Here is a 24,255-nt window from a genome sequence, read left to right as displayed (position 1 = left end):
TAAAGACCTGCTGGGCGTGTGGCTTGGGACCGTGTGGAGTTTGCGGCCGCTAGACAGCAGCTCCGAAGTTGGGCGGCTTCGACTCCTTACCGACGAGCAGCCCGCGCCTGGCTATATCTGTCGGCGGAGGACCGCAGCCCTGCGACGACGCGGTAGCCATAGTTGAAGCGGCGCCTGCCGGGGTAAGCACCCCGGCCAACGGCCGCCGCGTGCGAGGGTCTCGGGCCACCTGGCCCGGAGCGCCCCCTTCTCTGGTCCCAGCCCAGCCTGCTGATGTCAAGGAGCCACCAGCCTGGAGGCCACGAAGGCCACCGAAGCCATCCGCCTACACCTGGCGGCGGGAGACCTAAACACAGGCCCGGTGGGCTGGGCCCTAAGACCGTGACCGCGACATGGCCTCCGTAGCCCCTCTAGGCCAGGCGCTCACATTTCTTCAGAAAGCCTGGAAGGACCAGGCAGGCAGATAACACAGTCCAGAGACCCTGCCCATTGTTTCTTCTGAGATCTGCGGCCGAGCCAGTGTCCCCTACCTGCCGCATCCGCAAGGTTGAGGCTGCGAAGGGTCCTCAGGCCAACACCTTAGGATAAGCCCACCATTAAAATACCTAGCGACTCTACTTTTTCGTAGGAAACAATACTGAATCCAGTCAGCAACAGGTTTCTGAATTTCGTGACTGGTTTTCCAATATCTAGCTGTTCTCAACCCGTGGGTCGCGACCCCCTCGGAGTCACGTATCAGATATTTACATTACAATTCATAACGATAGCAAAATTACAGTTGTGAAGTACCAACAAAACAATTTTATAGTTAGGGATTGTACTGGCTGGTTTTGTGTGTGACTTGACACAAGCGATAGTCCTCAGAGAGAAAGGAATCTCAGTTGAGGGAATGCCTCCATCCAGGTGTGTAAGGCACTTCTCAAGTAGTGATCAATGAGGGGGAGGGGGAGGGAGATAGCCGATTGTGGGTGGTGCCATCCCTGAGCTTGTAGTCCCAGGTTCTATAAGCTGGCTGAGCAAGCCATGGGAAGCAAGCCAGTAATAGCACTGGTTTATGGCCTCTGCATCAGGTCCTGCCTCTAGAAACCCGACCTTTTTGAGTTCCTGTCCTGACTTTCTACAGTAATAAACAGAAATGTGGAAGTGTAAGCCTAATAAACCCTTTCTTTATTTGGTCATGGTGTTTTGTTGCAGCTAACAAGGATCACCACAACATGAGGGCCACCAGCTATGGAAGGTTGAGAACCACTGAAAGTTTAGCAGGGTTTTTATTTATTTATTTTTATTTACGTGAGTACACTGTAGCTGTCTTCAGACATACCAGAAGGAGGGCATTTGATCCCATTACAGATGGTGATGGTTGTCAGCCACCATGTAGTTGCTGGGAATTGAACTCAGGACCTCTGGAAGAGCAGTCAGTGCTCTTAGCCACTGAGCCATCTCTCTAGCCCTAGCAGTAGTTTTTTGTTTTGTTTTGTTTTGTTTTTTTTTTTTTTTTTGGAAGGGTGTCTTGATCCTTGTGGAGGAGGAGAAGGTGGAGGCTGATGGTGGCGCTGCGATTAAAGACATGTGCCCCCCAACACCCACCAGGCTTCCACTCAGGTGAATTTTTGATTGTAGACCTGCAGGTACATGGGACAAAGTGCCTTTTTAAAAACAACAAAGGTCATCCTCCTCGCTCTCCCTGAAGACCGCCTAGCTAGCCCAGTGTGTCTGCTGTCCGCTAAGCTAGAGTCCACTGACATTTCCACCACCATGCTGTCCGCTGCACTGTTTCGTCACCCAGGTCGGCGCCACCTGGTGCTCCAGGCGCAAACATATGCCAAGGCTGCCGCTGCATCTGCCCCCACCGCCGGGCCTGGACAGATGTCCTTCACCTTCACCTCCCGGATGCAGATGTTCTTTGATGGTGCCAATGTCCGGCAAGTGGACGTGTCTACTCTGACTGGAGCCTTTGGCATCTTGGCATCTCATGTCCCCACACTACAGGTCCTACGGCCTGGGCTGGTAGTGGTTCACGTGGAAGATGGCACCACAACTAAGTATTTTGTGAGCAGCGGCTCCATCACTGCGAACTCGGACTCCTCTGTGCAATTACTAGCTGAAGAAGCTGTGACACTGGACAACCTGGGGGCAGCCCGGGCCAACCTGGAGAAGGCGCAGTCAGAACTGTCAAGTGCAGCAGATGAGGCAGCAGGGGCTGAGATTCAAGTCAGTATTGAGGCCAATGAAGCCCCAGTGAAGGCCCTGGAGTAGGCATACTTGTCTGTCACACACAGGGAAACAGAGGCAGGTCCAGGGGCTGAAGTCAGCACCAGGGGCAGCAGTGCACCGGTTACTGGCTTAAAATTTTCCTGGTGCCACCTGCCAGGTCATGGAGGTGTTCCCCAAGCTTCCAGAGTCTGGGATCCCCATGATGCCTCTGGAGAGCTGGCCTTGATTGTCCCTCAAAGCCACCCCAACAGTCAGCTGGCCCAGCCTGTCTGCATTAAACACCAGGGACTGAAACAAACAAACAAAACAACAACAACAACAACAACAAATAACAAAAAACCCAGTGTTATGCTATGTAGCCCTGGCTACTCTGGAACTTGCCATTTAAATGGGATCTGGTTGGCCTTGAGCTCACAGAGATCTACCTGCCTTTAGCTCCTGAACACCGGGATTAAAGACACATGCCACCATGTCTGGCTGACCTCAGTCTAGGCTAGCCTGGAACTCACCGTTTAGTTCAAGCTGCCCTTGAATTTGAGGCAATCTCCCTGCCTCAGTTGGTGAATGTTGAGATTATAACTATGTGAACCATGCCTGGTTTACAATGTGGATATTTTGATCATATGAGTCTCCTGTCTCTTGAGCAGCTTTCTGAGAGGGACAGTCAGATGTGTAATAAGAGGCTTCCAACCCATTCTTTTTCCTTTCAGCCAAATGCAGAGAAGAGCGCATACCTCTACTCCACAGAAATCACACCGTGGACCGTAGACCATGGACCGTGGACCGTGGACAGTGGTGGCTGCTGTTCAGGCCTTGGAGAAGAAAGTGGATGCTTGCCTGGCCCGCTTGCTGACTCTGGAGGGATGCACAGGCACAGCCGAGAAAAAGCTGGCTGACTGTGAGAAGACAGCTGTGGAGTTCAGCAACCAGCTGAAGGGCAAGTGGGCCGTGCTGGGGACCCTGCTTCAGGAGTATGGGCTGCTGCAGCAGTGACTGGAGAACATGGAGAACCTCTTGTGCAACAGGAACTTGTGGGTCCAGCAGCTTCCCCCTGGCAGCAAGGGCGACATCCCCTTGGGAGCCCAGGGGTGGGGAACCTGAGGATCTGTGTCTGTAAGCATATAGGTGAACAAGTGTGACACTGTGATTTCAGGCGCCCCTTACCTTTGATGACGTGGCTGTGTGTTTCTCTGATCAGGAGTGGGGCAAGCTGGAAGACTGGCAGAAGGAGCTCTATAAGTATGTGATGAGGGGCAACTATGAGATGCTCATTTCCCTGGGTAGGGCTGCAAAGGCTCTTTCTCCATGCCCTCCCCAATCTGAATGCAGATTACATCATCTCCAAACCAGACATTCTTACCCAGATAGAGAGGGGAGAAGAGCCTTGTCCTTCAGGCCCCTGGGGCCAGGAGAAGGGGAGTGAGGAGGAGACAGAATGCTTAAGGAAACCAGACATCGGTAAGTATTGGTACATCCCGAGACTGCTAGGGCAAAATGCCTTCCTGGGTAGACTGTACCATTTTGAAGCTGGAAAAGGGAGAGAAGGCTTTTCCTTAGAACTGGAAGGATTCTGCCTCTGTGTAGGAGGCATCAGTACAAAAGGGAGGGATGGTTGTGAGGTCAGAGGTGGCAAACAGAGATCAAGGATCTAAGAGGCATCTTCAGAGTAGGCTGGTGGTCAGGTACGGTAAAGCACCTACGATGTGCCACCTGCAGTGGTGTCTATTCCATCTGCCATCACTGTTGTTCAGCTGGCAGCAGCAGGAGACTACTGATGCCTTTCTGCTTTTTTCTAGGATGGGTCCTTGGGGACAAGGCTGGGACTGCTCCATAGCCAGTGTTTGACAATGGCTCCAAAGGGACTATTATTGACTCCTCTGGGGGCTGGGACGGCTCAGTGGTTTGGAGCACTCATTGCTCTGGCAGAGGACTCAGCTCCCACATGACAACTCAGAGCTGTCTGTAACTCCAGTTTAGGCAGTCTGGTGCCCTCTTTTGGCCTCTGTGGGCAGGAGTCATACATGCAAAACACTCATACACACTCACACACATACACGTCTATTTACCTCTTTTATTTTTTGATATTTAATTTAGGGTCTCACTATTAGGTAGCTCTGGTTGTCCTGGAATTCACTATGTAGACCAGGCTGGCCTTGAACTCATGGAGATCTGCCTGTTTCTTTCTCCCAAGTGCTAGAATTAGAGACTGGTGCCACCGTGTTTGTCAATAAAATAAATATATCTTTAAAAAAAAATTAAACATAACCCAAAGTAGAACAAGACAGTAACCACCAAATCATTATCACAGCAGTGAGTTTTTGGCAAGCTTAAGGTATAAGGTGAGACCTTGTGTCAAAAAGAGAAGAAAGAAAAAAAAATCAGTAATAGAAATTTGCCACCCATCTGTCTTCCTAGATAACCACAATATCATCACCCACCCACAGAAAATCATCGAACACCTGGTCCTTATTCTGTAGGAACTTGGATCTTAATTTTAATAACCTGAAGTCCCATACTGCACTTGGTTTATGTCTTTTAAATCTATAAAAACTCCATCCAAGTCTGCCCACATTTTCAACAGTTTTGCTGAGGTGCAATTTATATACCCTAGAATCCACCTATTAAAGTATAACCCTAACTCCTCAATGTCTGTGGTGGGAGGATTGTAATCTAAAACAATCAAACAAACAAAAAACAAATAGGAAAGAACCAAGAGTACACATTTAAATGGGCTCTATAGAATAGGCTTGTAATCCAAGCTATTCTGGGGCACAGGAGACTCATGGGTCAGAGCCTGCTTAGTCTACAGAATGAGTTCAAGGCCAGCCTCGGCAACTTAGTGAGACCTTGCATCAAAAGTGAAATTAGGGCTAGTGAGATGGCTTAGCAGGGAAAACGGACATGTGAGAGACACACACAAATAGGCTTTAGACAAGAATTGAGCCACAGGCAGTTGGCATGGCCACTGTGTCTTTACAGTCTGTCTTTGGTTTGATATCCCAGAGACTCTTAGTGTGGCCCCAGAGTCACTGGTCTCCTATCTGGGAGACCTTGGTATTGTGCTCAATGACATTGGTTTGTGTTTCTAGGCATTTCTCTGAGTCCAGAGCAGGCCCCAAGTCCAGCTGGCCTTGCCCAGGAGGAACCAAATCAAAGGCAGACACCTGAGCAGCAGCAAGAGGGGACAGGCATGACGCCACCTGAGCCAGGCACTGGTGAGTGAGAAAGCTGGACAGCAGCGCCAGCGTTCTTAGCATAAGAGGCAAGCCAAATGTTGAACTATGCTGGTAGGCTCTTGGGAGCTGGACCTTGAAGAGGTAGGTTTAGCCTTTTCAGTTCTCAGATGTCTGAATAGATAGCACTGAGGGGGCCTGCACATACCCATCTGCCTGGAGTAATGGGAAGAGTGTGGATGGGGCTTGCTGCAGCTTTTTACAGTGGCCATGTTGACAGGGTGGTCTCTGTCTCACCTCCCAGTGTGGCGCTAGGTTGGCACGCTGCAGTTTCTCAGTATTCTTTCTGAAATCTTGCTGAAAACACCAACGTTTGTCTTTCATCCAGGATTCTGTGTCTGCTTCTGTTTCCAGGTGGTTTCTGCAGGCCCTTTTCTGAGACCAACTCAGAGGACATGAACGCCATGCCATGCACAGAACTGGGCTTACTGCATTCCCTTATTCTTCTCTTGCTGATGGCCTCACTCCTAATCCTGGTTGCTTTCCTTCTGGTGATTTCTCTGCATTCCCCCCACAGCACATGGCTTCTCCCTCCGGTGATTTCTCTGCATTCCCCCCACAGCACATGGCTTCTCCCTCCGGTGATTTCTCTGCATTCCCCCCACAGCACATGGCTTCTCCCTCCGGTGATTTCTCTGCATTCCCCCCACAGCACATGGCTTCTCCCTCCAGTGATTTCTCTGCATTCCCCCCACAGCACATGGCTTCTCCCTCACTGGCGTTCCACCCAGCCAGTATAAGCTCACGCCGTATGCATGCAGTTTGTGAGATGGGAGCTGGGGAAGGAGGGTAGTGTCCCCACCCATTGCAAAGCTGGGACTCTTCCCAAACCTTTATTATTTTGAGGCTGATGAAGGTGACAGATGTGGATGTTGTCAGCCTGGTCGTACATGGGATTGGAGATGTGGCCTTTATAGCTAGCTCTATTCTCATCTCAGAAGCCCTACAGATGGAGCCTGAGGATCTCTTCTTCCTGCCAGACCCTTAAGTGTGCGTGTCTAGGGCCTGCTGAGGAAATGGCCATTATGTTCTCTGATACTTGTGTCAAGAATGGCCCTCATCGGATTTTCCCTTCTCTCAGGGATTCCAGCATGTTCCAGCACTTAGTCAATTAAACACGAGGGAGAATCTGCAGAGGGAGGAGAGTTGCCACCCTCCCCTCCCACAGATAGCCTGTCTGAGTCTACCTGGGCCAGGTGAGTGACAAGAGAAGACACTTGTGATTGTGACAGAGCCTCACAGAAGCTCAGAGGGCTGTTTGGTAGTAACAGTCAGCCTGTGGCTAACTGGCCTTAATGGAAAGTTAGTGCTTGAAGACATGCTGCAGCTAGACAGAGTCTATCTGCTAGTGATAGATAGGCTGTTCATATGGTCTGCTCCAGTCCCACAGGAACCCTGTGAGGTGGCCCACCTAGATTCACAGCCTGTGGTATCTTGCTCTTTTCGTGTTGACCTAGAATTTCAGTGTAGGGCCTTTACCTGAATTCCATATATTTTTTGCTAGGGCTCAATGCCAAGACCTTTTATTTTCTGTACCTGGGGACCACTATCCTCACCTCAGCCTGTGCTTTTCATGGCTCAGTCCCTGCAGTTACACTATCTCACTTACACTTTTGCATCAGGCAAGACCTTCACTGAGACCCCACAGGAATCACAGGCTGACAGGGCAGCACACACCTTGGTGGATTTGTTTGGGATGGGTGACATACAGGCAAGTCACTCCCCTCATCTAGGCCCCAACCCCATTTTGAGATGGGGGTCTATGTAGCTGGCTGCCTTTAAAATCACTGTGTAACTAAGGCTTGTCTTGAATTTGTGACAATTCTCCCATCTCACTTCCTGAGTGCTAGGATCACAGCTACATGTGACCTAGGCCACCTGGTCTGGAAGCAGGTGGGGCCCATGGGCTCCTGATCCTTTTTAGATTGTCACTATTCTCATCTTAACATTTAGGGTCTTGGTAGCACCACTGCCATGGCTGGAGTGTCTTCCCCCATAGTCTCAGCCATTATCTTAGAATCAAATTATGGACTGACTCTGCAGGGTGCCTGGCTGCTGGCTTCTGCAGCTTCCTTCCTCGGACAGTCTTAGCTCAGCTTCCAGGAATGAGGCTAAGACAGCAAACAGTTGAATAATACACGAGACACTGCCTGCCCCATGGTGTTTTTGAATAGGACCCGTGGCCTGTTCTGATGGCACTCACAGAAACTGGGGAGGAAAGGAGGCCTTGAACCTGGAGCAAGACCTGGATCGAATGGTGAGGGAAGCCCTGTGGTCCTCTTGGAACCAGTAATGATGCCATTGCCGGGGGTGGGGTGTGGGGAGAGGGGGGTGGGGGGGTGATACTCTGACCATTAAGACAGAAGCCCCAGCTGAGGACAAACCTGAGAAGCACCTTCTGGAGTCCTCAAGCCAGTCCATATTTAGAGTCCATAAAAGGCCCAGGATTAAGACTAGAGGCCACAGACAGCATCACATCCAGGGAGTGCCTAGGGTGTGGATTGGGGAACCCCAGCAGCAGAGGCAATGGGAGAGCTACCCTGTATCCTTCCTCTACCATGGAAGCAGGCATTCCCATGCCCTGACTGTGGGCAGAGCTTCCACTTGAAGATCAATCTGACAATCCATCAGTGGACCCACACAGGGATGCTTGGAGTCGCTTGCCTATTAGGTCACTGGAACTAGAGAAGTGGTGGTGCTGGGTCCTGTCATCAGCTGGCTACCTGAGGAGTCCACCAGCCACCAGTCCCCAACAAGTCATGCCTTCCTGGGACAAAGGCCAGCAACTAAGGTTTACCACTGTAGCAAATGCCTGCACTCCTTTCAGCAATGGAAGAGCCTGGTACTGCACCAGCATCAGCACACAGGCAAGAGGCAGGGCTGATCTGCCTGTCCCTACTGTGGCAAGACCTTCCACCAGTCCTCAGACCTCTTGTCACCAGCGCATCCATACTGCTGAGCGTCCCTATCAGTGCCCTCAGTGTGGCAAGGCCTTTAACAAGAACCACCACCCGACTTCCCACATGCAGACTCATTCCTGAGGCCAGACAATCCTGCATTTCCTCTTGCCTTCTGTCCTCCAGGGGAGTCCAGCCCTGCAAGGGCCCAACCCTAAACAGGAAGACTGACCAAGAGCCTGCCATGATACCCTCTGGCTCACCTGGCAGGACCTGCACTATCTTGGGGCCTTTCCCCTTGTACCTAACCTGAAATGGGTTCCTCAATCTGGGATGGCTTTGGAGAGTCTGTCTTTGTTTTCCTTTCAAATAGGAAGAAGCAGCTCTTTTGGTGATTTTGTGTGTGTGTGTGTGTGTGTGTGTGTGTGTGTGTGTGTGTGTGTGTGTGTGTGTGTGAGAGAGAGAGAGAGAGAGAGAGAGGGAGAGAGACAGAGAGAGAGAGAGAGACTCTATCTCCTAATTCCTCCTCCTTTTGGACATTCCCGAAAAAGATTCTTATCAGGGCTTCTTTCTCAGTACTGCAGGCAGTAGGAACAGAAATTGTGTCTCTTCCAGGTGGACAAGAGAGGTCTGGGGGAAAGGGTTTGAATGGAGAAAAAAGCCTGAGAAAAGAAAGCAGGAATTGACAGATGGCTCAGGGAAGCAGGGGAAATTTGCATTGGTTTGTTTACTTTGTTACTTTGAGGTTTTTCTTGGAGACCAGAAGCTGCTTGTGGGTTAGGAACTTTCTGGTGCCTCCTCCATGTGGGGTTGACAGGGTGGGAGGAACAGCTAAGTGTAGACCTGCTTCAGTGGGGTGCCCTGAAAGCAAAGTGCCGGGGGTCTGAGTGCCTAGACTGGCTCACAGTCTTGTGATCCATGTGAGGTCTCTCCCTCACATGGCAGGCACATCCATTACTGCTACTTGTGAGGGAAATGGAAGCGAAGAATGGATTACTCCTCGCAAGTCAGTGGCAGAGAAGTTGTGTGGCTGGACTTTAGCTACTTTGTGGGTTCTTCTTTCTTCTATCCTTCACCCCTTTTCTTCCCTTTCAAATAACAATAGATAGGAGAGAGGAAAGGATACAGGGGAAAGGGGGTGACACTATCATTAGTCTACTTCCTGCTGATAAGTGGTGTTGAGTTTCTTGGGGCAAGTTTGATCTTTGATGTCAGGATATCCAATTTGTTCTTTGTGTACAACTACATAACAAACCCCAACCAACAGCAACAACAACCAACTCTTGGGGCTTTAACATTTACCCTCTTGAATAGTTCCCAGAATTCCAAATAGTGCACACTTGCAGAAACTATTTGCAGCTTTTGAAATCACGCTCCTGCTAGAGCACAAAACAAATCATAGCTACTGTGGACAATCTGAAGCAGGCCTATATCCCACACCTATAATATTCCTGTGCTTTTCAAGGAAACCAAAACTCCACTATTGTCACTATGTGATTGATCCATTGTGACAGGCCTTCAAAAGTGCCTGAAAGAGAATGTTAGAGCAAGCCCACCTGTCTATTAGCTCTCTTGGTGCTCATGTTCCTTGTGTGACAAGGCGAATAGCTCCAGGATGTCACCTTGAGTTGTGTCAAAAGAGGCACTAGACAAATATGCATGGTTTTGTTCTTCCTAGTAAGTCTGGGACGCTGTTCTTGACCCTGTGTCCTTCATTCCCAGACAGGAAGACCTGTTCTTCCTGCCAAGTGGTAGATGTTCCTTTGCTTTCCAGCTGAGCTGGTACTTTAGGGGCCCTTCAAAAGCACAAGCTTGAGACCAGGGATTTGAGCTGATAGTGTCCTGCTCAAAGTCATGAGAGCAGGTGCTTTGTGTGCCTCTGTCACACACCTTGGGTGCTGCCTAGACAGCCTGGTGGGTGCTTCCGGAGCTGGGGTAATGGATTCCAGCTCTGATGCTTTGTTCTCTTGTTTGACACTCAGACACCAGAGCACCTCAGGCATGCTCCCATGCCTTCATTCCTGGCTGTGCTATTTCCTAACGTCCTTCAGACTATAGCCATTCGAAAGTTCTGCACAGATGAGGCAGAAGGTAACACTGCCATCATTCCCAGGGTGGGGGTAAGTAAGCAAGTCTGTGGCATGCAGCCATGAGGCTGGACTCTGCTTGCCTGCTCACCCAACCGTTGTTTAGCAGTTGTCAGTAAGCGCCCAGACAGGACATGGACAGTATAGCTGTCCCAAACTTAATCCTCAACTGCAAGCACACAAGCTGCTGTTCTGGAGGTTCTGAGGCCTCTCTTCTAATTCTTTAGATGTTCTCTGGAAACAAGTATTCTATGTTTGAAGCACAAATTTAAGGGCTAGGGGTGGGCAAAGAGGTGCTGGATAATCCTGGCTGGCCTTGGGCTTGCAGTGATTTTTTTCTTCCTACCTCTATCTCCAGAGTACTAGAATTTACTTGCCTGTGCCATTGTGCCCAACTGGGCTTACTGCATTTATCAATAGGAATTCAATAGGGCAGGTTAAAGAGTATTTTAAATTAATGAACAAAGACTGCTTGATTGCAGGAGCTCAACGACGTTGGGTCCTATATTCTTCTGACTCATTTTGTAAAACAAAGATATAGTTGGGCCACAAGGCCCTACGAAATATGGAGGTGGAAATCTTAGCCTAATCTGTGCTTTATAAACACACTGGAATAAGCAACTGCATGTTTTTGGCCTTGTTTGTTTTGGGAAGTCTCAGCAGGTGACACTAGTTGTTGGTTTGTCTCCGCAGTTCATAGGTGAAAGCTGCTGAACACCTGGAGCACACACCTGCGGGCTGGGACGCCAAGCCTGCGAACGCTGTGCGGCTTGTGCTCCCAGCTAGCCAATAGAGCTTGGTTTCTCTACCGCCAGGGGCGGAACCTCCAGGCCTAGCCAATGGGGAGCCGTCTTGTGGAGGGTGGGGCCTGCATTTCAGCCGCGGGAGCAGTGGAAGAGCAGCAAGGACGCAGCGGTCTCAAAACTGCCAACCGCGTCCAGGACGACCATCCGGATTCCGTACCGTGGGGCCAGGAAGGGCCGCCAGTAGGGGACACAGCGGCTACAACGAGACGAGGCAGAATCGCGCGCAGCCATGACTGAGGCAGCCGCTGCACGGGTAAGGGTGGCCCTCACCCCCTGCGGGGGTTGTGAAGCGGTTCCTGACTTCCCCGGGAGGATCTTACCACCTCCTTAAATTGGGTAGAGCTCAGTCAGGGAGTCAGGGAGGACTGAAAGGCCTGCTGCCATATGATAAAGTCCTTGTCTATTTTGCCACGGTTTTGCTCATTCGTAATAAACGACCGTTGAGCTTAACCAGGAAATATCTGGGCCCGGTGCACCAGATGTGGACGTTTTTACCCCACATGACTCCTTTTTTCCAGGACCTCTCTGCTTCACCTAGCACGTATTGGCCATCTCCGAACCAATCCCGAGCTAAGGCTCCTCCAGGTAGCTCTCTTGGTCCAGGGACCTAGAATCTTGTTCCTGCCTAGGAGGGTTTTCAGGCCTTTTAGGCCTGAATTCAATTCCATTCAGGGTGTTTACATACTTCCTCGCCTGCTCTTTTCTGATAACCACCAGGAAGCCTTCCCGACTGCAGCTAGTTAGGGAATCGGTGTTATTAAAGACAGTGGGTAGGCGTGTTTTAGGCTCAGGTTTGAGATAGACTGACCCTGAAGGTAGGAGGCATCCTGCTAGCAATAGCTTTGCAGTGACTTCAAAGACATCTCTTGGTGTGGCAAGGGACCACAGAGAGACGAAGATATTTGACCTTTATGTGTGAAGACTGCCTCCTCCCAGTCACATTTTGTTTATGGATGGTGCTGAAAAAGGAGTGGGGGGAAGATAGGTGTCTGGTGACAAGTATATCACTGTGTGGACCACTTTGTTGTGTCTTTTTATGGAAGAGGAGAAGTGTCATGTCACAGAATTGTATTAGTTGCAGTCTTTGGTTTATAACTTATAACCAATGGTCAGGGACCTTCATGTGTATTGGCAATACAGTGTATAATAATGTCATACACCCTGAGTGCTTTTTCATGCCTGTAGCTTCACCACCTTAGAGCTAGAGAAAAGTTCCAGGGTTTATCTGCTGTCCCCACAGCTCCTCATTTTATTTACAATTATGCCTGGTGACATTGTCCCCCTTCTTTTGACTAAGATGCTGGCTTTCAGCTTTCTCTGGCTCTGCTTACTGGCAGCTAAGATCTAACTTCCAGTAAAGTGACTGTTCAAGGCAGCGTAGTGATTGTTCAGGGACTGTTTGTTGAGGCGCCTCAGTCACAGAGACCTAGTGTCCAACTTGAAATAAGCTGAAGTTACCTGAGAAGAAGGAACCTCAATTGAGAAAACGCTTCCGTAAGATCTAGCTGTGTGGCAAGCCTGTAGGGCGTTCAATTAGTATTTGGTGTGAGAGAGCCCAGTTCATTGTGGCCCACACTTGGGCTGGTGGTCCCCAGGTTCTGTAAGAGAGCAGACTGAGAAAACCATGAGGAGCAAGCCAGTAAGCAGCACTCCTCCATGGCCTTTGCATCAGCTCCTGCCTCCAGGTTTCTGCCCTGTTAAGTTCCTGCTCTGACTTCCTTCAGTGATACATAATGATGTGTAAAGTGTAAGCAGAATAAACCCTTTCCTCCCCAAGTTGTTTTGGGTCATAGTGATTCATCAAAGCAATAGGAACGCTAAGGTACCTAGTAGCAGGTTAGGAATTTGCACAGTGTTATTTAAGTCACAGACCTTAGAGATCACCAAGGAAAGAACAGGCTCTCACTTTTAGGGAAGCTGCTCTAGGAGATGGTGAAGGTGCAGGTGGTGGCCTTTAATCCTAGCGCTCAGAGGCTGGTGGATCTCTGAGTTTGATGCCACCCCAGTCTACAGTACAGATAGTGTTCCAGGGCTACACACAGAGATCCTGGCAGGGGTTGAGAATTGAGTTTGCCATTGGATAGACAGGTTTGTGGCCTTGCTGTTGGGCTATGTCCCCAGAGGAAGAAAATGTGGTCAAATAACTGATGGAACTAACGTAAGTAGAAGGGCGAGATTAAATTGCACACTTTGAACGCTATTTTATTTTCTGTTGCAATGGATCTAGGTTCAATATTATTTCCATGAAGGTTCTGAAGGGTCTTTGTGCCTGTGTCTTTGGTCTTGACTGGGATCTGATCAGTGAGGAATCTGAACCCATTCCAGAAGATACTGTTCTTCCTGTATTTGAGAACAGTTCTGGGCCTTCTTCTAGAAGCCAACATATCTCCTTGCCTCTGTTTCCAGGACTGGCATATGGGGCCTGACCTCCAACAACAGGCCCAGATCCAGTGCACAGAGACCTCCCTTTTAGCTCTCCTAGCTGCTATTCAGGCAGTGGAGAAGAAAACAGAGTCCCAGGGTATCCACCTTCAAAATTTGGAAGTGCGGACAGGATCAGCCGAGAAGAAGCTGACTGACTTCGAGAAGACAGCTGTGGAGTTCAGGAACCAGCTGGAGGGCAAGTGGGCCGTGCTGGGGACCCTGCTGCAGGAGTACGGGCTGCTGCAGCGGCGGCTGGAGAACCTGGAGAACCAGATGCAAAACCGGAACCCCTGGGTCCTGAGGCTTCCTCCCAGCAGCAAGGATGATGCCCCCAAGGTATTCATAGAGTGAGGAGAGGCCTCCAATCCAAGTTCTAGTGCTTAACACTAGTCACTATGGACTTTAAGGAGCTTTAAAAAATGTCAGAAGTACAGTGTGACATTGGAAAGGTAACAGAGTGGGTTGTTGGGAAGGATATGTTTAGGACCAACAGTTGTATTATTCTAGAATGACCCTTTTTTTTTCTTACTGAAAAGAATTTTGCTAGGTGGTGGTAACCTTTAATCCCAGTACTTGAGAGGTAGATGTAGTCTGATCTCTGGGTTTGAGGCCAACCTGGTCTATAGAGTGAGTTCCAGGGCAGTCAGGGCTACACAGAGAAATCTGTCTTGATTAGCCAAAAAATGTTTTCACCAAGCATGGTGGTTCATGCCTTCAGAGGTAGGCGGATCTCTGTGAGTTGGTGGTCAGCCTAGTCTACATAGAGAGCTCCAGGATAGCCAGGACTATACAGGGAGACCCTGTCTCAATAAATAAATAAATCAATAAATAGAAAAGAGAAAAAGAGGTACGGGAGAGATGGCTCAGTGGTTAAGAGCACTGACTGCTCTTCTAGAGGACCAGGGTTCAATTCCCAGCATCTAATGTCAGTTCACAACTGTCTGTGACTCTAAGATCTGACACCTCACATAGATGTACATGCAGGCAAAACAAGACAAAGTCTACAAAAATACCATTGAGCCTGCTTTATGTTGGCCAACTACTCCTCGATATGGGGAGCGTGTTATTGACTGCAGATAGCTTTTTAGTTAGAGATAGGAGCCCTTGACTACTTCCTTTCTCAGGACTGGGACTCTGTCTCCCTTTCTTCCTCCTTTTCCACAAAGATCCCTGAGCCTTCTGTGATGAAGACATTCCATTCAAGACTGAGTGCCCCAAAGTCTCTCACTCTCCACACATTGTCTATTGTGGGTCTCTGTGTTAGTTCCCACATACTACAGGAAGAAGCCACTCTTGATGGCTGAGCCAGGCAGATCTGAATCTCAGCCTGGTGTGGCCACTGGGGACCCCCATAGAGAGTGTTTCTGAGGATGGGCAGCTGACCTACAGGAATGGAAGGCCCCAGAAAGACTTTTTGAGAGTGAGAACTGATTTAAGTAGAGGAAATCAACAGAAAGCATCTCCATTCAGAAAAGATACAAGTGTGCACAGACGCTAGAAGGACCATGTGCACCCGTCTTCCTTTCTATAAAAAATGTGGGCAGAAGCTAGCATTTAGTCCACAGTGCCCACAATTTTGAAGGCCGGTTTCTGAAGGGATGTGGGGGGGACTTGTGTTCTTCCAGGTTTCTGTGACTACTGAAGAGGTGGCTGGGTGTTTCCCGGAGCAACAGGAAGGCAGCCCAGAAGACTGGCAGAAGGAGCTCTGTAAGCATGTGGCAAAGGAAAGGCGTGAGGTGCTGGGCTCTCTAGGTAAGAGACATTCCCCGGGCTTCCAAATGTCTTTTCATTCTTTTCCTCAGTGTATTGAGACTCTTGGATCTGAGACCAGAGCAGACTGATCCTCTGCCTTCAAGCTGGTAGGTCTGATTTCCCTCTTTAGAGCTACGTGTAGGCATGCTTCTATTTTGTGAGTGTGAGTTGTTTTGCCTGTGTGTATTTCTGTGCTTCTATCCTATGCTTGCCTGGTTCTATGCTTGCCTGGTTCCTGCAGAGGCCAGAAGAGGGCACTGGATTCCCTGGAACCTAGCAGTCCATGTTCTTAACCACTGAGCCATCTGTCTAGCCCCATGGGCATGATTTGTAAAGTGACTTAGGTCTGAGAAGTGAGGACCAGCATTAGGTCCTCTGGCCAAGTCTGCAGGACTGAGTTTGTGTGAGACTTGATTAAATTTTGTAGCTATGTCCCCAGCTCTTGAATCGTCCTGGAGCTTGCAGAGAGGTTAAGTGGCTTATCCAGACCCGCAGGTTAGAATATACTCCCCACTCTCCAGTTCTTCCCAGTTCACTTCTGTAGAATAGAGGCTGGCTTCCTCTACTTATGTTTGTCCCTCTGGGTCTGTAGTGAGGCAGATAGTTTACCACCTCTATTAGACTTGTGATGCCCTGTTTATGCCCATGGCCCAGCTCTTTACCCTGCTTCCACCATGGTGTGCTCTCTTCAGGGAAGGAACTAAGTCTTAAGTGTGATGTTTCTCTTCCCCTGTGCTTGGCACACTCTAGGATGATAACAATGAATGAGTACTGGGTCAGTATGGGAGCTTAGAGCTTAGTTTTCATTCTCTGTTAGGTAATAGCACCAAGTTGGAATGCAGATTGTAAAGCCATTTGCATTAATAAGAGATCAAACCTTGCAAATTCTAAGGGAAGCCCCTCCCATTGAGTTATAGATCTAGTCTTTTGTTTCTCTCTCTCAGACAGGATCTTGCTATAACTCAGGCTAGCTGGGAAGTTACTGGGTTGCTCAGGCTAGTAAATTTGTGCCTCCTACCTCAGTCTTTGGAGTATTGGGATTATAGGATTATATTATATTGCTTTTTGAAACTTTTTAAAGGTGAAGAAACCCTTAGTTCAAATGACAGAAACAATAGAAGGGATCGCTATTATTATTATTATTATTATTATTATTGTTATTATTATTATTATTATTATTATTATTATTATTATATAGTTTATTTATTCTATATAAGTACACTGTAGCTGTCTTCAAACACACCAGACAGAAGAGGGCATCAGATCTCATTGCAGATGGTTGTGAGCCACCATGTGGTTGCTGGGATTTGAACTCAGGACCTCTGGAAGAGCAGTCAGTGCTCTCCAACTACTGAACCATTTCTTCAGCCCCCAGAAGGGATCATTCTTTTTTTTTTTTTTTTTTTTTTTTTTGTTCTTTTTTTTTTTTTTCGGAGCTGGGGACTGAACCCAGGGCCTTGCACTTCCTAGGCAAGCGCTCTACCACTGAGCTAAATCCCCAACCCCAGAAGGGATCATTCTTATTGAAAGAGAATAGATTCCTGTCTGCTCAGAACACAAAGGTACCATTCCCTCCATGCATGTGTGTAAAGTTATTACTATAGATTCACAAGATTAGTCTGACAGTTATTCTAAGATTTTTAAAAATCGCTTGAGCCAATTACTGAGCAGTTATTCCTCCCTTCTAAACCTCCATGCTGGTCTGACTTCCTCCAGACAAGATTCCCATCTTCCTTGCATTTTTTCGTCCTTCCTTCATCCAGCTCTCTTCTGATGTTTTTTCTCCACCTCTCCTCCTGGCTTCCTCCTTTATTTCTGTCCCTTTCTCCATCCCTTTTTAGAATTGGAAAAAAAGTCCCACCTTATTTACTTTAAAACTCTGTATTGGCCTGTTAGCTTTTTTTGGCAAGACAGAGAATGAATGAGGAGCAGTGTTTATTCAAACTTGAAACAGTTGCTTCTAAGAATAAATGTAACAAAGCCATATCCATATTAAAACAAGATATGAGGCACTAACCTTTACACACTGCACACACACAAAATTGTACCTTCTTGTCTGTCTGTGCCTGTTGAGGTACTGCACACTGATGTTAGATCCCTAGTAATGGAGTTAGTCGGTGTTGAACATCCCCATGTGGGTGCTGGGAACTGAACCTAGGTCCTCTGCAAGAGCGATCTCTCAAGCCCCTTTCCTTGCTTTTAGATTTTTACTGTATTTTTCTTTTTCTTTTTTTTTCAGAGCTGGGGACCGAACCCAGGGCCCTGCGCTTGCTAGGCAAGCACTCTACCACTGAGCTAAATCCCTAACCCCAGATTTTTACTGTATTTGAGAAGAAAAGCCCTCATTTAAAGGAGTCTCTGGGTGGGTAAATTAAGGAAGAATTCACTGAGTGGTTGGCAAGTTGCACTAAGATGAAAAACTTTGGGGTCCTTGCAGGGGTAGGGACAACAGAAAGACCAGAGTGCCAGCATACAGAAGTCAGTGGGAAGTACTTGGAAGATACAAAGTATCATGAGGACGTGCTTGGTGGGTGGTAGCACTTGTTGGCTCACTGAGGACGCTTCTACAAGAGCCAGATGGCAACCCTTCCTGTTGTACAGAAAGGCCTAGGACCCTGTGTTAGGCATGGTCAGGAAGCAGATGCAGGATAGGCTGGTATGTCCCTGGAGGGACCCACAACTCTCCTGTGGAGCTTGGCATGCTGTGGAATGTGGTGACCTCAGAGCTCAGGACTGCCTATCCTTTGATAGTTCTGGCTGTTACCCACCCTTGGTTGGCTTCTCACTGTCATTTGATATAAACTTGCTTAGTTTCCTAGAAGTTTCCAAAGGCAGCTCTTCCTGCCAAATTTCCAAGGAAAGCATAATTGGGAATCTTCCATCAGTAAGCATGAGCATTACAGTTTCAGCATGTACAAGTGGCTTGGATACCTCAGAGTCTGAGACGTTGGTTATAGGGACCCCCCGGACAGGGACTGCTGAGCCTCTAACTTTCGATAATACAAGTACATTCTTACATAAATGTGTTTTTGCTCAGCAGTGCAGAGGTCAAGCATTTCTCTCTCTGGATAGGGTTTTGCTTGTAGCCCTGGTTGGCCTAGAACGTACTATAGAGACCAGGTGGGCCTTAAACTTGGAGCCTTCATTCTGTCTCTGCCTTCTGAGTGCTGGGATTACAGCTGTGCCCCGTTTAAAAGACTTCTCGTGGGCTGGAGAGATGGCTCTGAAGCTCAGAGCACACGCTACTATCCAGAGGTCCTAAATTTGATTCCCAGCACCTATATTGGACACCCATATCAGGCAGCTGTTAGCTGCTGGTTGCTCCAGCTCTAGGGGATCTGACTCCTCTGTCTTCTGAGCACACTGCACTCATGTGCAGATATATATACACAGCCTAATTTTTTTTAAAGCCTCTCTTTACTGGGACCTCCCCCATCTCAAGTCTCTCCATGTAGCTGGTAATCTTATTACAGTCTGTATACAGAGACCTCACAAAGTACATCTGGAAATCAGAGGACAACTTGTAGGAATCACTTTTCTCCTCCTATCTTGTGGGTTCCAGGAATCTAACTCAGGTCATCAGACTTTGTGGCAAGCACTTTACCCGGGTAATATGTTACTATTGACTTCTTTCTCCAGAGCTTGAAGTGCTACTTGCAAAAAACTTGGTTTCCCAACTGCTTGGTTAAAATCACAGAAGCAGCCTGTGTAGGGGAGGCAGGCACATGTGGCTGGATCTCAGGTGCCTTTGGAACAGTGGGAAGCTGACCCTGTATTTCTGGGTCAAACCTAGCACAATGTTGAAGCACATGGTTAGTAGCTCTGTAGTTGTGGCTTGAAATGTTCTTCACTTTTAAAACTTTTAACATTTATTTTCACATAAAATAAATAAATTTATTTATATAACATAAATTTATGCACTGGTTGCTGGTTCCTCCTGGAGTGGGGATGCATGATGCTGTGGTGTGGATGTAGAGCTTAGATTGGCACAATTAGTGAAGTCACTTGTCCCTTGAAGGACACTTAACCCTAGGGTGCTGTGCTTCATAGGCTGCCAGAGAGAGATTGCTGGCGACCCCAGCTGCTTGGTTAAAATTACAAAGGCATCCTGGATAATGCACATCAGCTTAGACAAGATGGTTTTTCTTACTCCTAATGGACTTGTCTGAAGCTCAAGGTGTCCGAGACCCAGGGACCTTTACCTTGTTGCTTTCCCTTTCTATGGAGTAGCCTTGCTACTGCAGCTCTAGGTAACCGTTAGGAAGCTGGGCATGATAGCAAACACCTTTCACCCCAGTACTAAGGAGACAGAAGCAGGTGGAACTTTGTGAGGCCAGCCTGGTCTACATAGTGAGATCCTGTCTCCAAAAAGAACCAAACAAAACTAGTGGGAGTTGGGTGTGGCAAGTTCCAGGATAGCCAGGGCCACTTAGAGAAACTCTGTCTTGAAAAACAAAACTGAAAGATACTAGGAGGGAAAGAAGAATTGCCCTTTCTCTTAGGATGCTACATTTATTTCCAATTTAACAAGCCAGGTTAGTACTTATGCACTATAAATATTAATTCATTTATATCCCTTGTAGGTTTTTGTCTTTTCTTATTTGTAAATGAAGAAACTAAGACATAGAGAGGCTTGGGAAATTATAGCTGGAAAAGTCTGAGCCCTTACATCTCTTGGTTATCTGCTTGAAGGAGTATTTTAGAAACATGGTCTGTATTCTGGAGCGACTGAGGCCTAGCCTAAAGGGTGGTAGTGATGGAAGGCTATGGGCCCTTGTGCATAGACGACTGCTGGCTGTTCAGAAGCCATGTATCCCTGCTCTCCTGACTCCCTACCACACCTCATGTTAGCCTTACCAGAAATCCCAGTATTTGTTCTGTCTTTGCTGGCCTCTGGTTCTTTTGAGAGTGCATGGTGGTCACTGATCCTGGACAGAGATGGTGACAGGAAAGACCATGACATCTGATCCCCTCAGAGCTTCTTCTCTTTTCCGCAGAAACAGGCCAGCTGGAATCTGCCCCGAGTGTTCTTCCCTGGATCAAGCAAGAGGAAGAGGTGTGTGAGAAGACCCTGCAAGAGACAACCAGTGCATCCCTATGCTCAGGTGAGGCCCAGGGTAGGCTGCATTTCTGGGCCTCTGAACCATATGGGGCCTCCTGTATGAGTGTCTGGAAGTGGCATCGAACAGATATCCCGAGGTGTCCTATGGTCTCTGGGCCATGTTTGCTGTGGACGTCCTTCCACAGAGTTGCATGAAACTGTCATTTTGCCCCCGGTCTCCTGGCTTTGCTTTATGAACTATAGCTAACATGTTACTAGGTGGGCCCTGCAAGGACTAACTGCCTGAGGCACAATTCCCCATCCCCAGAAGGACTTTTCAGTTAGAAGAAAGATTACCAGAAATTAACAGTGCAACATAAGAACAAGAAACCATGTCTGTGCCAGAGAGCCCTTTCAGAATGGTAAAAGTTTTGGACAGTATCTGCAGAAGACACATACAGTCAGTGTGTTTACACCTCTGTAATCAGGGTGTTATAGGCAGCCCATGTCACTTATGGTCTTGATGGCACAGATGAGTGGTTGTCAGACAGCAGCATCTGAAGGTATAGATGAGAAGAAGCCTTAAGCAGAGGCCCCTGGCTTAGCTTAAAGGGCATCTGGGTGTCATGTAGATGACTCAGAGTGGGCCTCTGGCAGAAGACAAATGGGAGAAAGGTTAGTTCCAGAGTGAGAGCCTTCAGTAACAGGCTCTTGTGAGCCTCAGGCCTTTGATACCAAAGAACAGAGTCCTGTGTCTTGGATCCAGAGCTTGTGACAGAGATGACTCATGTTTGTGTCTCATCCCACCAGAAACATGGCTGGCTAACAAGAAAAGGACCCTGGAGGGGATGTCCCTGGCCCCAGAGCCATCCTGGGTGACTGAAGGGGGACCTGGCAAGGAGGATTTCAGCGAGCAGGGTACCTGTGGTGATCTGCTCCCTGTTTGCAGAGAGAGAGAGGCCTCCTCCCTCCCTCGAGGCTCTCAGAGTCAGCCTGTGTCCGCTGCTGAGGGCACTGAGAATGGCCAGAACTTTAATGTGCAGGAGCTCAGCACGCAGCTCGAGTACTCACACCATGGATCGCAGCCCTTTGCCGGTCTCCAGTGTCCCCAAAGTGCTGCACAGCAGGTCGCTCTCACCAGGAATCGTCGTGCACCCGCAGCCCAGCGTGCCTACACCTGTGTCCAGTGTGGCAAGAGCTTCGTCCACCAGTCGACACTTACCACACACTACCGCACACACACTGGGGAAAAGCCTTACAAATGTGCTGAGTGTGAGAAGCGGTTTGGCCGCCTGTCCACACTGCTGGAGCACCAGCGTACCCACACTGGAGAGCGGCCCTTTCCCTGTGCACAGTGTGGCCGTCGTTTTGGGCGCCTGTCCACTCTGGTGGAACATAGGCGCACACACACGGGTGAGAAGCCATTTCCATGTACCCAGTGTGACAAACGTTTCACACGCCTGGCCAACTTGACCGTGCACCAGAGTGTGCACTCAGGTGAGCATGCTTTCCAGTGTACCCAGTGTGGCTCATGCTTCACGCACAAGCCCAGTTTCCTGCGACATCTGCGTAGCCACTCTCAAGAGAAGCGCTTTACCTGTGGCCAGTGTGGCAAGAGCTTCACCTGCCGCTCCTGGCTGGTACGCCATCAGAGCAGTCATGCACATTCAGCATCCTCTGCTTATGTGGCTTGTGAGAGGAGCTCACCAAGTTATGTGCCACCTACAGGTCTCTTTAAAGGTTCAGCCAGGGGAAAGTTCTCCAGTGACCCTTCTGTCTCGCCCAGATCCAAGGACACTAGAGTTAGTCAGGACCACAAGGCATATGGCGGAGGTCAGCAGCTCAGCAACCATGATCAGGAAAGTCTAGTGGGGTCTCTGCATAGTTGTCTGTCTGTAAAGATGGAGAATGCGGGGTAGCACCCAGAGAGCTCTGTAACGAGGCCACTAGGACACAGGGCTTCTCCGTGATTCCAAGCTTCTCCTGGATCAGATGTATGGTGCCTGCCATCTTCTTGGCTTCCCAGGGCTTGGACTGCAGGTGCTAAGTGCCCCTGGGATTCTTCCTGCAGGGAAGCTTCATGCACACAGAAAATGTTGCAGAAACAAGCAGCTCGACAGTCCCACCACCGTCTTAGCAATTTATGCAGCAACAAAGACGTGTTAGGAAAGTCACAGTTTTGAGAGTTGCTTGGCCAGAAGCTGAACAACTCAAGCTAGTTTCCAGGATTTCCCTAGGACAGAGCTGAGGCTGTGACTCAGTAGTGTTCATTGAGCATGCATGGACGGAGCCACGGCTAGATCCCCAGCGTCAAATTATGTGTCCATGACGGTATTTGCCTGTAGTTCCTGTATTTTTGTAGAGGCAGGAGGAATGGAAGTTCAAGGTTGTGTTTGGCTACGTGAAGACCCCGTTTCAAAAAATATCCTTAGGAGTTCAAAGTCCGAGTTGTCAGATAATCATCTCTCTCATCAGTGGCCACATATATAACAGCATGTGTGTTTCCAAGGACTCCCACTGGAGTGGCTGGGACTGTTAGCGTCACTGTCCCCACTTGGGAGGAATGTGGGAAAACAGGCCTGTGCTGCTGCTTGCATCTGGGGCTGGGTTTTACTGAAGGTCTGATTAAGCTTAATTTGTTGTTCTTTTGAGACAGGGTTTCTCTGTGTAGTGTCAGCTGACCTGGAACTTGCTCTGTAGGCTGCCCTTGAGTTCACAGAAATCCACCTGCCTCTGCCTCCTGAGTGTTGGGATTAAAGGTGTGTACCACTACCACCTGGCTCCATATTCACTTTAAAAACCTGTAAAAATAAACGTGTTTATGAAGAACTGTGACATCTTCTCCTTGCCTTGATGACCCTACCAAAGTTGGTTATTGTTTGTGATGCAGTAATCTTATTTTGCTCAGATTTTGATAATGGAGATGATTAGTCACTTTCAACTGTGTGTCCCTATTGAAGTGCTGAAAGAAAAGGATTGTTGGGGAGCACCAAGGAGATGGGCTTGGGGCAGGGCCAGATGGTTTTGCATGGATGACACTAGGCCAAAGCCCAGCCCTCTTCTGCTCTAGCCCTCTTTTGGTCATGATGGACACATAACACATGGCATATGCACATTGACACGTGCACATAAATAAAAGATCTTCAGCACTCAGTGGAGGTGATAAGTATGTTCCCATAAGGTGGCACCACAGTTCACCACTTATGTGCAGTGTTTATACATTAATTTTCATAAATCCTAAGGTCCATTGACTATAAGGCATACATTTATTTTCTACTTCTGTAAGTGAGGAAAAGTTGTAGCCCTGCCCTCATGACTCCTACCTATGCAGGATGTTAAGTGCTGTAGCCATGTTTCCAAGTTGAGCACAAGTGTCAGGCTGTCCTGGGTAGGTCCTGACCAGAAAATGTCTTTCCCTCTCCAGGTACTGGTGACATTTTGTATTCTTCTCCCTCACCATTACTCTGTACCAGACAAGCCCTTTCCATAACACACATACCCTACACACTCCGAGCATAGACTCAGCAGGCCCCCAGTGGCTCTGTTTCACACCTAAAGGGACAGGACTTTGAAACAAGACCTTTTGTGCAGTGCTTCAAGCATCATGGAAACATTGTTCTTAAACACCATCAGGGTAAGGACATCATGGGTCTAGCCTGTGCTACTACTCAGGGACTCACAACGAGCCTGCATTTGGTTGCATAATCTCAATGAGCAAATGTCTTGGGATAAAACAGCTGGGAGTAGAGCCTGGTAGAACATTTGTCTAGCTTGCATGAAGTTGTGGGTTTGATCCTTAAA

The 24,255-nt window shown here is 48.5% G+C and overlaps 3 protein-coding genes across 3 annotated transcripts; all 3 read left to right on the top strand.

Annotated features, from left to right (window-relative positions):
* The first annotated feature begins 1,755 nt into the window (after positions 1-1,755).
* On the top strand, positions 1,756-2,256 carry LOC116903872 (ATP synthase subunit delta, mitochondrial-like). Its single transcript, XM_032906625.1, has one exon. The coding sequence runs from the start codon at positions 1,756-1,758 to the stop codon at positions 2,254-2,256; it is 501 nt and encodes a 166-aa protein (XP_032762516.1).
* A 729-nt stretch (positions 2,257-2,985) lies between these two features.
* Znf783 (zinc finger family member 783) lies at positions 2,986-8,575 on the top strand. Its single transcript, XM_032907254.1, is given in 9 exon segments — positions 2,986-3,294; positions 3,368-3,494; positions 3,544-3,672; positions 5,304-5,429; positions 5,802-5,983; positions 7,807-7,966; positions 7,969-8,089; positions 8,091-8,381; positions 8,383-8,575. Coding segments are annotated over 9 exon segments (1,638 nt in total).
* On the top strand, positions 6,510-22,572 carry LOC116903873 (zinc finger protein 398-like). The gene is made up of 7 exons (XM_032906626.1): positions 6,510-6,643; positions 8,531-8,735; positions 11,125-11,490; positions 13,644-13,997; positions 15,287-15,413; positions 20,411-20,518; positions 21,265-22,572. The coding sequence occupies exons 3-7, from the start codon at positions 11,467-11,469 to the stop codon at positions 22,371-22,373; spliced, it is 1,722 nt and encodes a 573-aa protein (XP_032762517.1). The 5' UTR covers positions 6,510-6,643; positions 8,531-8,735; positions 11,125-11,466; the 3' UTR covers positions 22,374-22,572.
* The last annotated feature ends 1,683 nt before the right edge of the window (positions 22,573-24,255 follow it).

This window comes from Rattus rattus, chromosome 6 (assembly GCF_011064425.1).
Source record: "Rattus rattus isolate New Zealand chromosome 6, Rrattus_CSIRO_v1, whole genome shotgun sequence".
Taxonomy (NCBI): Eukaryota; Metazoa; Chordata; class Mammalia; order Rodentia; family Muridae; genus Rattus; species Rattus rattus.
Note: the sequence above shows the minus strand (reverse complement) of the source record. Positions and strands in the feature narration are given on the sequence as shown.

Excerpts from the sequence above, each read along its gene's own strand:
- LOC116903873 (XM_032906626.1), top strand. The coding sequence starts at position 11,467 with ATGACTGAGGCAGCCGCTGCACGG. Across the intron at positions 11,491-13,643 it reads CTGAGGCAGCCGCTGCACGG|GACTGGCATATGGGGCCTGA; the intron begins GTAAGGGTGGCC and ends CTCTGTTTCCAG. Across the intron at positions 15,414-20,410 it reads TGAGGTGCTGGGCTCTCTAG|AAACAGGCCAGCTGGAATCT; the intron begins GTAAGAGACATT and ends TCTTTTCCGCAG.
- LOC116903872 (XM_032906625.1), top strand. The coding sequence starts at position 1,756 with ATGCTGTCCGCTGCACTGTTTCGTCACCCAGGTCGGCGCCACCTGGTG.